The sequence below is a fragment of the Fusarium musae genome, chromosome 6 (assembly GCF_019915245.1).
Source record: "Fusarium musae strain F31 chromosome 6, whole genome shotgun sequence".
Lineage (NCBI taxonomy): Eukaryota > Fungi > Ascomycota > Sordariomycetes > Hypocreales > Nectriaceae > Fusarium > Fusarium musae.
Window position 1 is genome coordinate 1,988,768 of NC_058392.1, and position 12,980 is coordinate 2,001,747.

Genomic DNA, 12,980 nt, shown 5'->3' on the forward strand with positions numbered 1-12,980 from the left:
CAGATGCTTACTACCTGTCTTACATATGTAGAGCCTACTCATGCATTAATATCTTCTTGCTATAAGAAATACCTTGCAAGTCAAAATCAATCAATCCAGAGGCCCCAATTAGGTCTCGGCGGACCGCGGGAAGAAAAGGAAACCATTTTAGCACCACGGGAGTTCCCTTCCTTGCTCTTAGTGATGTCTACCTTGGCCAATATTTACGTACAGACAAACGAGTCCCATCAAGAACGTTGAAGCTTAAGTTCGATGCTCGAGGCGGCCACAGGGTCCAGAGTTCACCGTGATCAAGAATTAGCTTCCGAGTTCACATATCATCTTATAGAAGCCGGGGGTATATTGCCAGGTAGTGGAAGGCTTCCAGCTCATGAGTTCAATTTAGTTTAGTTCAGTTCAGTTCAGTCTAGTTTAGTGTCAGTTTAGTGCAGCCGAACCCTTGCAATAGCGGCGGGCTATTTTTCTGCATCTCACTCTTGCAGCACACCTCCGTTTCAAGACGAACCACATTGGATCAGAGGAGTGGGCACTTTTTGACAAATCTTGACTGGATACTCCGAAACAAACATCTTCGTGTACAGGGATCTCTTGCGGAATCCATCTGAACTCCAACTCTGTCAGACTTTTCAACCGCACTGCTTCGTTACACGTATGCTGTACGTCCAGTAGCTACTGCAGCAGCTGGATAGGTACGCAATCTTCCCCACCGCCGACATATCACAGGCCATCGTGAGATGCAACAATGATCTGTGCCGCGGTAGAATGGGGGCATAATTGGGGCCGAGCCTGGTCGAGCAACCGGAGAGCATGCTCTTTCCAATGATGAATCAACAGGCGGTCAAGGTGCTGAGATTTAACCGTGGGACAACGACAATGGCATGCTCCATCCTCGGGAAGACTCGTCTTTGTTGCTCGAGATTTACAGCAGGACCCCAGACAATTTGCACCCAGGGTTCTGAACAGAACACCTGAGGGTGTCAGGAACCGCCGTTGAGATAGCACCGGGGATCAATAACGCCATTGTACTACCCACAGAATGAAACCATCACGCTTTCAGTCCAAGAAGGGAAATGACTCAAAGCTTTGCAACCAATGGACTCCGATCCGAACCACGCTATCTTCCCATCTGTCACGCTCATGCTGCTTGCTCTCTAGCTCGAGCGGGATCCGTCTCAAACCATGACGTGCATCTGCTTGCCTCTCACCATCCAGGGCTGGTCAGGTTGGGGTGAACAAAGTGCCCTGCCAGACCCTGCCCTTTAGTGCAGCCACCTTGCCTGAAAATAACTTCAAGGCTCTCTCTTGTCTGTGCCAAGGTGACCAGTCACCTGCTCAAAACTGGCCGCCAACCTCACCCGGCTTTCCACAGACCACAGCAAACGAGGCATGGAAGGGAGAAATAGCGCCCGGCACGGCTAGAACGGGCGAAGGCGGGCCCGTGGGGATAAAGATGGGGCCATTGAGATACCTGAGAGTAATTCATCATTGGATTGAGTTTATATCACCACGTTAAGACAGTCGAGATGCGCTGGTGCCTTGAAGCCTGCCGCAGGTTGGCTTGTGGTGTGTTTTACGAGTTTTGCAACACAACCTCGAGCAATTGTGGAGGGGACCTGGACATAGGCCACAGGCCCCAAATGCCTAAATGGGCTCTTGTTTCTCACCACATCCTGGAGCATCATTAGCGCGCTCTGCAGGGGCATGGCCCGCCTAGGTACAGTAAGTAGTAGCATGTGGTTAAAGCCGAAGCTGAAGTAAGGCAAGGTATTTATCTATGTGAGTCCAAAAAATGAGCGAGCTGAGTCTCACATCAGTCGATGCATGGCACTCAGAGGACTAACACGAGAGCGAGACACATGAAACAAGGTAAACAGCACTATAAATTGATTTCCAGTACCGACAGGAGAAGAAAAAAGAAAGCACGCAGCTCTAAAGAGCGAAAACAAGGGTCTTGATAACTTCCCCAGCACATACCGGAACCCCATGTCTTATTATGGTGGGGATGTCAATGTCGAAGCATGAGAATGTCACCCTCCACGCTCTCGCCCTAATGTAGGATGAACCACTTCTGGTCAGGTCTGGGACATGGCCAAGATCCATCCCATTTTATTCTACCACCTTACGCACCCAAACACGCTCCAAGTACTGGGGTATAGCTGTGGGTATGGGCGTGTTATCCAGCAGCAGCAGACCAAGCTGCATTGCCTAGCATGCACTGACGTTGAGCTGTCAAAACGTCACCACAAGGGCAAGAAAAAAACACAATCAGCATTGCGCTGCTTTGTTTCAACAGACAGGATCCACGCTGCCACAACGGCAATCCTCTCTCCTTTTCTCTTGAATCGTCTCGAATCAGATCGACTCAAATCATATCACGGCCCTTGCCTGCCTGCCTGTCTCGTCCGCCCTCACATATTCCTGTCGTCTGCGGCCCTTATTCGACTCATCCCTGGGCGGCCGTCTCCATTGAGCAGTGACAGCCGGTAGCATTGGCCGGTGTCTACCAGTAAATTGACAGCGGTAGTAATCACAGTAACCGCCTTCTCGCATCTGCTTGCCGGGTATAAAGTCGGGAAGAGCGTGCCTTGAATCGCAATCTCTTCCTCCTTCACTCGCTAGCATCGAGGTTTGTTGTAGCCGATCTCAACCGCAAATACCTTCCCACAAACTCATTCTTGAATACAACACTGCCATATCGTATCGTGCCGTGCTGCAACATACCGTTCCACAGCGCGCGCTTCTTTTTCTGGAATCTTCCTGAGTGGTATTGTCGACCCAGAGCCGTGGAATTGTTGTGCGTGCAAGACCCTGTTAACCTTGAAAATATAGTCACACACTCCTCCGAACTTGCATAGCGACATTGGGAAAACGAATGCTTGGATTGATTGATGTCCTTCGATTGCCGTGATGGATCCCAAGAATGATGCTTCCTCGCACGGAGCCGTAGTCGATATCGGCGGTAGCAACATGTACGACGGCGTTGGCAAGCGATTGCAAGAGGCCCTCACGGCTCCATACTCTCCAACCTCCAAACCCACGCTGCCCGACGAATTACTGTACGACGATGTCGGGTTGCCGATCTGGAATCAGATCATCTTCACCCCTGAATTTTACCAGACTCATGACGAGATTGCCTTGTTTGATGAGCATGGCGCTGATGTTGTTGCACGATGCCCAGCTGGTGTCACAATTATCGATCTAGGAGCTGGGTTAGTTCATCTTCTATTGCCCCGCACTCTGCCCACCCACCCTCAATGAGTGGTGGTTGTAAGCTTACCCTGTCCATACTAACACGACCCCATCCAGTGACACTCGCAAGGTTGGCCACCTTCTCGCAGCCTTTGAAAAGGGCAAGGTTCCCGCCAAGTACCTCGCATTGGACATTTCCAGATCGTCGCTGAATCACAATGTCAAATACCTGGTGGAGCAGCATCCGAGCCCTGAGTCTTCAGTGACCTGTGCTGGTATCTGGGGTACCTTTGGCGATGGCATGAGCTATATCCAAAAGATCTCGACACCACGTCTCTTCCTCTCGCTAGGTTCAGTGCTCTGCAACGATCCTTGGCCTGAAGCACTTTCTCACCTGAAGTTCTGGGCCGATGCCCTGCGATCTGACGACCTGCTTCTAATTGGAATGGACGGTCACACTCTTCCCAACAACAAGGAGAAGATCTGGAACGCCTACCACTCTTGCGATAGCCTTTATCACAAGTTCTTCTTGAATGGCTTCAAGCATGCCAACCGTCTGGCAGGTGAGGAATGGTTTCGTGAGGAAGATTGGGAACTCCTCGCACAATTGGAGGATGAGCCCACTACTCGTCATCGCTTCTTCTTCCGGGCCAAGAAAGACGTGAAGCTTAAGAAGATGAGCCGCATCATCCAAAAAGGCGAAGAGTTCGACTGGTTTGATTCTCACAAGTACGGCGAAGACAACGTGCGCCTCATGTGCTATAAGGCAGGATTGAGCGTAATCGATGTCTGGCAGGCCCCAGGATCGGAGTTCCGTAAGTTCCCTCCTATCAATACCCTCTGGCGATTTCTTCTTTCTTTCGTTCTTTTTTTCCTCTCTTTTTTTTTTTTTTCTTTAGCTCACTCTCTCTTCTGTCTTTTTCTTCTTTTACGTATTTCATGCTGACTTGTTTTCAGGACAATATCTCGTTCGCCGCAAGGACAGCAAGGACCAGCGAGACGACGCCGACAGTGCCGTCTCGGGAGTCAGTTACTAATCTGGCTGGCTCCGCGGCTGGCCGCTACCCATCACTTCTAATTCCTAAAAGAATTTTCACCAAAAGGCGGGCAACTATTGCTGAGAATATCTGCGGACAGTACCTTTTTACGAGTAAGGGAAGGTAATGTAATCCCAAAATGGATGGACAGATCAAAGTTTTGTTCGTTGTGTTTCGTCAAGTCAGGCACAAGGTTTCCTCTTCTGCTTCGAGGACCTTTGCAACAAGGTGTTCCCACCAAGGGTACCTCTTACCGATATCTTTGGAGAGAGCAGTTGGATCTCGTGGGATTTGTACTTCTTTGTCAATCCATCCCCAGATGCGCAAAAGCGCCTCGTACAAGGGGGGGACGCTCTGAGGTGACAGGTAATTAGCCCCTAATTCTGCAACTAGAGTGGGTAATATTGGGAGCAGTAGACCTGGGCAAAGGCAGAACCAGCCTGCGTCTTGCCATAGATTACTAAAAAAAAATGGGAGGTTTGCATTTCTTTTCTTTGCACTTACACTGCGAACTGGCGTTTGAACCACTTGTTCGAACCAATCCATTGAAACATCCTTGTGTACAGGTTTAGTAGCGAGTAACCCCAGGAAAAACACTGGTAATAGGGGTGCTTGAGCTGTAAAGTGAGACCCCGATGTAGGCATAATTCGTATGCAACGGGCAAGATCATCTAGATTGGCAAGAACTTCCGGGTGATTTCGAGGTAGCCTAATAGATGGTTCAGTCAGCGAGCGCTCTTGCCACGACTATTGTTAACACAAGCTCAGGTAGGTAAGAGGGTGAGGCAGGGAAAGCAGGCAGTCAGGTTCGTCAGTGTTAAGCCGGCAGAGGGGGAAGGAGTGAGTTGAGCTGTTGCAAAATCAACGCCCATTATCCCAATGGATCCCCAACTTCCTTCAGTTTGTCCCCTTCTCTCCCTCAGAGGACCCTCTCTTCCCCTTCATCGCATATTCGTACCTCAGAAGACGACATTGATAATAAATAATTGCGGCGATCCTCCATGCCTCAGCTGTAACCTCGGTCATGATTTGGTTCGAATCGATTATCACTTCGTCTGCTTTGTCGCGCACCCAGTCTATCGTTGGAGGGTATTTTCGAGCCAGCTCCCAGTCTTTGCCCTCACGGCTCCATTGGCGCATTTCTGATAGTTCGCGCAAAAGGAATTTCGCCGTGATTGGCACGATGGTAGATTCGGGCTCTTGCTGCAATCGACCTGCACAATACGTTACTTGGCTCATAAGATGCAACAGTTTCTTCGAAAAGCCACATCCTCCATGGATTTCGAACATATCCTTCTCTGTTCCATAGAGAAGCCAGCTGAACCTGCCTGCTTCAGCCTCGGGGTTAAAAGTCTGCGGTGATGGAAGCGCCATCATAGGTTGAGCGAGAATCACTGCCCGCCCAACGATAATCGATTGAGAGATGCGGAGTTCGTTGTACTGGACGTTGTTGTTTTTCCAGTAGCGGGCGCCCGGGTCAGTTGCCTGCAGAAAGTATTCGCCTTGCCTGAATCCTTCCAGCCATCGCGGATTGTATGGCTTCTTGAGTCGTCGTTCCGTGAGGACAATCTAAATACCAGTCAGGTCACTTCACAATATCGAAGGCGCACAATCACCAATCCTGTAGCGAAATCATACATACATCTTGCATTGAAAGAAGCACGGCCATGGTAATGACCTCCTGCCCTTTACCATTTTCCCTGCTTTCGGGTGCATTGAGGAGTGTGCTGAAATATTGATCTGCCGTGATATATCGCTGATTGATCCGTTGTCGGATGCGCTCATCAGGGATATAATCATAGATATATACCCCGGCAAGACTCTGGATGGCGTGGAGAATACCTTCGTTCTTATGCATCGGCGCTAGATCCTTCAACCATAGGTTTGTGTTGCTAAGCACACTCCTTCCCGGGCACCAGTTCTTGATATCTACCGGGTGGTGAGCAAACGCTTGTCAAAGCCCAAAACGCAGATAAGCAAGCTTCAAATACTTACAGAACTCAAACAATCGTCTGTCAATATGATCCATTTTTGCTTGGAATCCGAACTGAGGAGGCAGCATTTTCGGGTCACCAGCTATCAGGATTTGTGAAGTGTCTTGAAAGGAAATCGGAGAACCTGCCATCAATATCGGCGATGAAGTATTTCCCCATCCTCCCTCTAGGTCCATGGGCGAAATAGTCCCATTTGGCGCGGAAGACACGGCAGGCCCAGGATTAACCAGAGTTATTATAGTTGGAGGGCGACCGGCAGTGTGTGATCGCGTTACGTTGGGCGTTATGTCCTCAACGTCATCCTCTGATGGGAGTGGCACAGGGCCAGACGGCCGTCTCGATGGAGCTCGCGAAGGCCAGTTGAATTTAACATACCCATTCACCTGTCCATTCTCGGGGCGAGCATAGCGAGGATAGGCAGACACAATCAGTCGGTCCTCATTCGCGGTGAACGGACTCACAACGATCCCTTCTACTGGTGCCAGGCCTCTTTTCTTCGAGTCTTGCAATTCGACAGCCCGCTCTGGAAGAGCATCGGGCACCGCAGGCAAGAGGCGAGGCAGTCGCTGTACCTGAGAGCGAGGTGGTTCAGGTTGAGGTTGAGGTTGAGGTTCAGGCTGAGGTGCTGTGACTACCTGAAGATTCAACGCAGGCTGGGGTGCTGCATGGAACGTCAGCTCACGGACTTGATAGTCTACCATGGCATGATCGGGTCGACGGGTAGTTTTGATCTTCTCGGCAGGAATTGGAACAAAGTCGGGAACATGATGGGTGAAAGATGGATTCTCAGTCGGGTTGTGCAACGGGGTGAGGGTGGGAGTAAGAGCGGGGTGGGTGGGTGCAACATGTTCTCTCTCATCTCCTTTTTGCTCAAGTTTACGCCTCTCTCATCGGAGACCCATCTGACTTCAAGATCCTCCACAGGGATTTGACGGGGACAACGGGTCAGAGTTCAGATCTGAAGAGTTTTTGAGAAGGCCGAGCCATGAGGAAAGGTGGGTGAGGTGAGTTGGATGGGAACATGGAGTGAGTGACAACAAATTCACTTCCTTACCTGTAAAAGCTGGGGCCCACGAATTGCCAAGGTCTTCGGGGAGGTCGAATAGGACCTCTGAGGGAGACGATACTCCCGTTGTCGTGGGCCATGTATTTTCGAATAAAGGGGCATCAGTAACCAGGGATCCGTCAACGCTGTCGGAGGCCCTGATGCTGGATGTGGCTATATTCAGTGGGATCGTATCGTCTTGTCGCGCGTATTTGACGCGCTTCACCGGACGAACTGATTCTGGTGAACTCTCCATTTGGACGGCTCGGTGTAGGGAACGCCGGGGACAAGTCCGATGGGCCGTGCTATAATTAATGGGAGAGATGAGAGAACAAGACCTTACAGTACGACAGTTTCGGAGTCGGCCGGATCAGAACACCACAGAAAGCCAGCGGCAGCGGCAGCGGGCAGCGGTAACAAGCAGCGATGCCAGACGTTTGATGATCAAAGCCGCCGGGCCCCAGGGGCGACGCACAACCGTTGCGGCGCGTCGAACTGAGAGCCTATTGATGAGATACCAGTAGAGTGGTTCGCTTCAAGGCAAAGAACCACGCCTACCGAGAGTGGGTTTTTCGAGTGTGAACCGCCGGGATAGCGGGGGCGAAAGGAGACAACAAGAAGCGAAGAGGAAACAGTTCAACCGAGGGACCAGCGGAGGGGTGTTGAAGCAAAGTCAAGAAGACCGGAAGGTCATGGCGTGAGATAAGTCTGGGGAGAGTACCTGCATTAAAAGGGACGTTGACCAGGTGCTACTCTCTGCCTCTCTAGAAGCAGTTTGGACTTTTAACTAAAGAGATGTCTAGGAGCTGTTAGAAACATTAAGGTCAATGGTTGGATTGCAGGCCTCCCCACTTGGAACCTGACGAGCTTAGAGCCCTTAACACAAGGGAAAGAGAGTGCTTCTCCAATAGCTGGCAGGACGCCGCCTCACGATATCAGAAGCAGTACCGCCTAGTCACGATCGGTAGGGCGGGCAACCTGAAGGCGAATCTCACTCACCGTTGCCTCACGCGCCTTACACGCCTGCTGCCGCCGTCAAGATAGAGCCAGAGAGGGGATGAAAGGACTGAGCAGGTGTGGCGGCCCATCGATGTGACGGGACCTGGCCGCTGGCCTTCCGGGGTCAAGGAGCAGGGGGTTTACTTACGAGGTCCAAGATGGTTTTTACATAGCGGCAGGGATAAAAAACGCCATGGCCCACCTCCCGGCTTAATCACCCGCCCTTGCTTCTTTGGGGTTAACAGGGCCAGCCGGTCTAGCAAGGGCACAATGAAGGTGATCCTTGACAGGAGAGAGGAGACGCAAACAACGGGGCCAGAGTCCAGTGCCAACAATACTACAAACGGTGCTCGGTACATCCTGTGATACGGACAGCGGCAGCCGCCATACGCATTAGCGTTACCTTGACTCAGTTGTCTCTTTTCCCCCAAGCTTGTTGTCTCTTGTCTCGTCACTTATTGCTCACGCGAAAAAGCTGTGCTTGTGCCCGGCACCGCGTGTCTTGCCTCTCTACCGGCCTCATAAGGAGCAAGTTCCAAGAGACTGACCGAAGGGACCACAACATTCATTTTGTCGACTCGACGTTGGGTGTTGCCGTCGTTGTCCTCTTTTGCGGACCAAAGACGTAGGACACTCACCAAGCAGATTGTCCGTGACTTTGTCTTTCGCCTCTCAGCACCGGCTTCTAGGCCTGAATACCACACAAACCCGCGCATGTTATTCTCCGACGGTTACGCTACATGCTGCCCTCCGCTGACCGACGCATGCGTATCTTTTTCTTTTCTTCTGTCTTAGGAGCGCAATCGCGAACCCCAGGTAGACGGATAGACAGTTCCTAACAGCCATTTCCCCCTCTCCCTCGGTCGCCCCAAAATTTTGCCTTCCCGCCGCCGCCGCGCCGCGCCGGTCCGGAGCCCTTCGTTAGCTTCCGTGCCACAACAATTTGCAACACGCTACTGCTAGGTCCCGCGTGGTTGGTCGAAGCTCTAAGCATAGTACAGAGTACAGTCCTACGTACAGTACTATAGGTGCATACTTACATATCAGCGCCTATTGCCAGCGATCTCAATAGTACAGAAAGAGGTACAGATACTGCTGTACCATCATGTCAATTCCATCATCTGCACTCGTCTTTGAATCGGGGATCAATACAATACCCAGCAGTACAATGGAGCCCAATTCTCTGGATGCCCTTGTCCGTCTCCAGTTAGAGACTGTTTCCAGGGAGTTGGCAGCAAAGGCAAAGTTTACTACAAATGTTTCATCGCCCGAACAACGTCAAAATATCATCAACGATGTGGGAGAATATCTTACTCAGACCGCCCAGATGTGGCTTTCTTTGACAGATAAACTGGTGACAGGACCTCATGTAGCATCAGCTGCAGAGGAGGCGCACGAGCTGTCCTACAATAAGACGCACATGGCGGACTTGCAGCCCATGGCTACAATGGACATGAACATCAGCAAGCTTGGGTAAGTCTCTAAACCAATTATCTTATACCATGGCTCACCCATTCTGGCAGCAAGATCCGTGATCTGGCAGCAAAGTTCTCTGAAGACGTTCAAGAAGTCTGGCAACGGACACCTGAACCTGGAGGAGTTTTGTCTGCACCAACCTATCATACAATCTCTTCCTTCCCTCCTATTAAGTCTGAACCTCCAGGCTGGAGCCGGTCATTTCCAGGAGGGAATAGTATGGATGGCGGAACTCGCGAAAGCCAGAGAGCTATGCTAGCATCTCGAAGCACCGATGACGCTCAATCACCTGGTGGGAACCTATCCATTTCAGAAGACTCAGGAGATGACGAAGATGAACAATTCAGCAAAATCGACATGGACGCTCTTAAACAGAGAGGAAAAGGCTCGTACTACTGTCCCTTGGGACATCGCTGCGACAAAGGCGGCGTTGACAAGGAGGGGAGACTTGTGGTCTTCGATCGAAATTCTTCTTTTGCGTATGCTTATGCTTGTGGCCCCGAGTTGCTGGTTTAAACTGACCCTTGTCATAGACAACACTGTAACAAGCATCGGAAACCTTGGCGATGCGATGTTCCTGGGTGCCCGAATCCACCCAAGAAACGCAAGTTTGCCCGTCGAGACGGACTTGAAAGACATAAATTGACAGTCAAGCATCGCGTTATTACATCTTGAGGCCCTGGCCACGAGCTCCATCTTGTGCTTTGATGGGCTGCGTGACCTTGACCGGTCAAATCCCTGACATTCGGAGACTTGTCTTTGATTGGGGGAGATATGGCCGGTGAATATAAACCATGCGGCTCATGCAAACTCGAGAAGCATGAACCAATAGTGATTCGCCAAGGGTTTCTCTGCCACTCACAGGTCCATCCGCCAGCAGCTGAACGTTGCGCGAAATCATGGAAATTGATTCGGATCTACATGGCCTCAGTTGCGTGCAAGTTACAATACGAGCATGGCATGACTGGCCTCTCAGCGGAGCATGCCTAATGGCCCATCGCTCGCATGAACACAAGGAAGATAGTCGGAATTCTTTTTATCACGGCATAATTGCTGGTCAATAAGCGACCGCCCAACCTTTTGTGGAGTTGAACTAGTCTTGTATCTGAAAGGAATGATGCAACCACCTGTAAGCTGGCACATCACCGGTCAGAGTCGCCAAACAAACAATCGTTACCTATGCAGTTAGCCTTCGGGCAAGATGCATGAAAGCTTTTCACAATAATTTTTAGGACATCCTTCTCAAAAGAGAAGCAGCCGGCTCACAGGTATCACAGTTAGCAGTTGAGATGGACATGGTAGGCCTCAACGACTAAGAAACGGTGGGAAAATCCACCGACGCGGCATCTCAGTTACATATCTACCCGTTCCTACAGGGCCAAGGCGGATGGCAGCATGGGAAATTTCAGAAATGCATTGTCGCTTTGATTACACGGGTGTGCTGGCTGTCTATAAGTCGTACGACAGGAGCACGCACCCAGAACGTTCGAGAAAAATAGGTGCAGCCACGTATGAGAATGAAACAGGCTGAGGTCTCACAAGAGCACTGATGCAAGCTGTCGGCAGCCGCGCAAGAGGCACTTGATCAGGCAAAGAGGGTTACTAGAGTACGTACAAATATAGTACTAGGCTGGGCTGCCGACTGCGAGAAGCGGGTGGCTTTCCCAAACTCGTGGGAAGCTGGCCACGGATGACTTGCAGACATTACGATCTCATACTGCAGCAATGTGACACTTCATTTTCAGGGTGCTTTCAGAGCTTCTAGGGACTGGTGAAATTCTATCAATCTTCTCTGGGGCGGCCCTAGACGATGATCCCGGCACTAGGGCCATTTGTTGGGCATGCACCCTTGTGATCAACATGCAGACCAACCAGTTGGAAACAACAATTGTGAGAAAACCGTATATCGGTATGTACGGTGACGAGAGTCTTAACCAACTCTCATGTAGCAGCAGCACTGCGGTCTGAGACCGTGGGCAGTGCAGATAGTAGCATCTCAAGCACTACCTACGCAATAGCATGAGGAATTTTGTACTCGGCAAAACGATCCGACCCAATCTAGGTACCTTTTCCCCGCAAACATATCCAATTGACTTCTCGACCAGGCAAAAGGAAACAGACTTGGTGCAACCCTTAGTGGCGCACGTGGCTTCTTAACGGTGCGGGACTAGGGCGCTAGCAGCTGGGAACTTGCATGGGTTGTGTAAGGGGAGTTTCCATCCCAGGCCAGGAATTATGGACCAGGAGATGAGCGAGATGGGACGAGGGACGGAACGAGAATAGGAGGAGGGGAGAGAAAAGGAAAGAGAAGAGAGGAGAGGAAACAAAAGAAAGTCAGATGAGCGGTGTGTTCCGGAGGCGACGGAAAGGTGCTCCTGTCATAGCGTCAACCTCAGCTCTTCAACTTTGTCCATCCTTGGTCAACCATGCCACGCACCAAGGACTGCGCAGCGTTGTGCCCTTTCCTACACTGGTCAGGTCTGGCCTGGCCTGGCCAAATTGAGCTGAATCGTAGGCCGCGCCGTGCTGAAGTGTCAGATCTGGGATTAGGCTTTACCCAATGCTTGGGTGGAATGGATATGTATGGTACATCGCATCGTGCCATGCCATGCCAGTAGAGCAGATCTCGTGGGGATCCTTACAAGGCAACTGGCCTAATGCATGGCGTTGATGGGTTCCAGAGCACTGTGCTGTACAGCATCGATGGCCTGCGGACGAGTTGCATAACTGCATCTGACCTAAGGTTAAGCGGAGCAAACGACAACTAGGTAACTCAAGTCTCAGTCGGTCGTGTCTTGGGTTTATTATCCTTCTACTGTACACAGCACTTTGTCGTCAATTGGTGTCATCATCATCACACAGCGAGGCTTGTGGTACCTTGGTGCGGAACAGCCAAGAAACACCTCGCAACCAACCAAAAGCATTCTCAACCATGACTGAGGAGGCTTGCTGTTTAGTTCCAGCACCAATGCTGGGTTGTTTTACTTTTTGGCTCTCGCTTTTTCGGGGGTGAGTGGGGAATGCGATGAGAGAAAAGAGTAACTTTTCTTCTTCTCTCACCTCCCAGTTCATTAAGGAACATGGGCTGATCCGGACTAACATTAGTTGCTCTGCGAGACAAGTCTGTACTGTATGTAATTACTGGACGGACGATATTGTCGCTCTGTTCTCATCGCTCGCTCCCTCCTTGAGACGCTTTTGGCACACCCCCATTCAACCAATGGTGAGTCGTCCAGGGAT

At 50.9% G+C, this 12,980-nt stretch overlaps 3 protein-coding genes across 3 annotated transcripts; 2 read left to right on the top strand and 1 right to left on the bottom strand.

Annotated features, from left to right (window-relative positions):
- Positions 1-2,907: 2,907 nt before the first annotated feature.
- On the top strand, positions 2,908-4,226 carry J7337_008472 (uncharacterized protein; the record flags this gene model as incomplete). Its single annotated transcript, XM_044826091.1, has 3 exons — positions 2,908-3,209; positions 3,307-4,004; positions 4,147-4,226. 3 exons carry the CDS (start codon positions 2,908-2,910, stop codon positions 4,224-4,226), a joined length of 1,080 nt encoding a protein of 359 aa, XP_044679008.1.
- An 897-nt stretch (positions 4,227-5,123) lies between these two features.
- J7337_008473 (uncharacterized protein) lies at positions 5,124-7,521 on the bottom strand (the record flags this gene model as incomplete). Its single annotated transcript, XM_044826092.1, has 5 exons — positions 5,124-5,795; positions 5,869-6,155; positions 6,222-6,792; positions 6,856-7,082; positions 7,275-7,521. The coding sequence occupies 5 exons, from the start codon at positions 7,519-7,521 to the stop codon at positions 5,124-5,126; spliced, it is 2,004 nt and encodes a 667-aa protein (XP_044679009.1).
- Positions 7,522-9,432: 1,911 nt separating this feature from the next.
- J7337_008474 (uncharacterized protein) lies at positions 9,433-10,256 on the top strand (the record flags this gene model as incomplete). The annotated part of the gene is made up of 2 exons (XM_044826093.1): positions 9,433-9,737; positions 9,788-10,256. The coding sequence occupies 2 exons, from the start codon at positions 9,433-9,435 to the stop codon at positions 10,254-10,256; spliced, it is 774 nt and encodes a 257-aa protein (XP_044679010.1).
- Between the last annotated feature and the right edge of the window lie 2,724 nt (positions 10,257-12,980).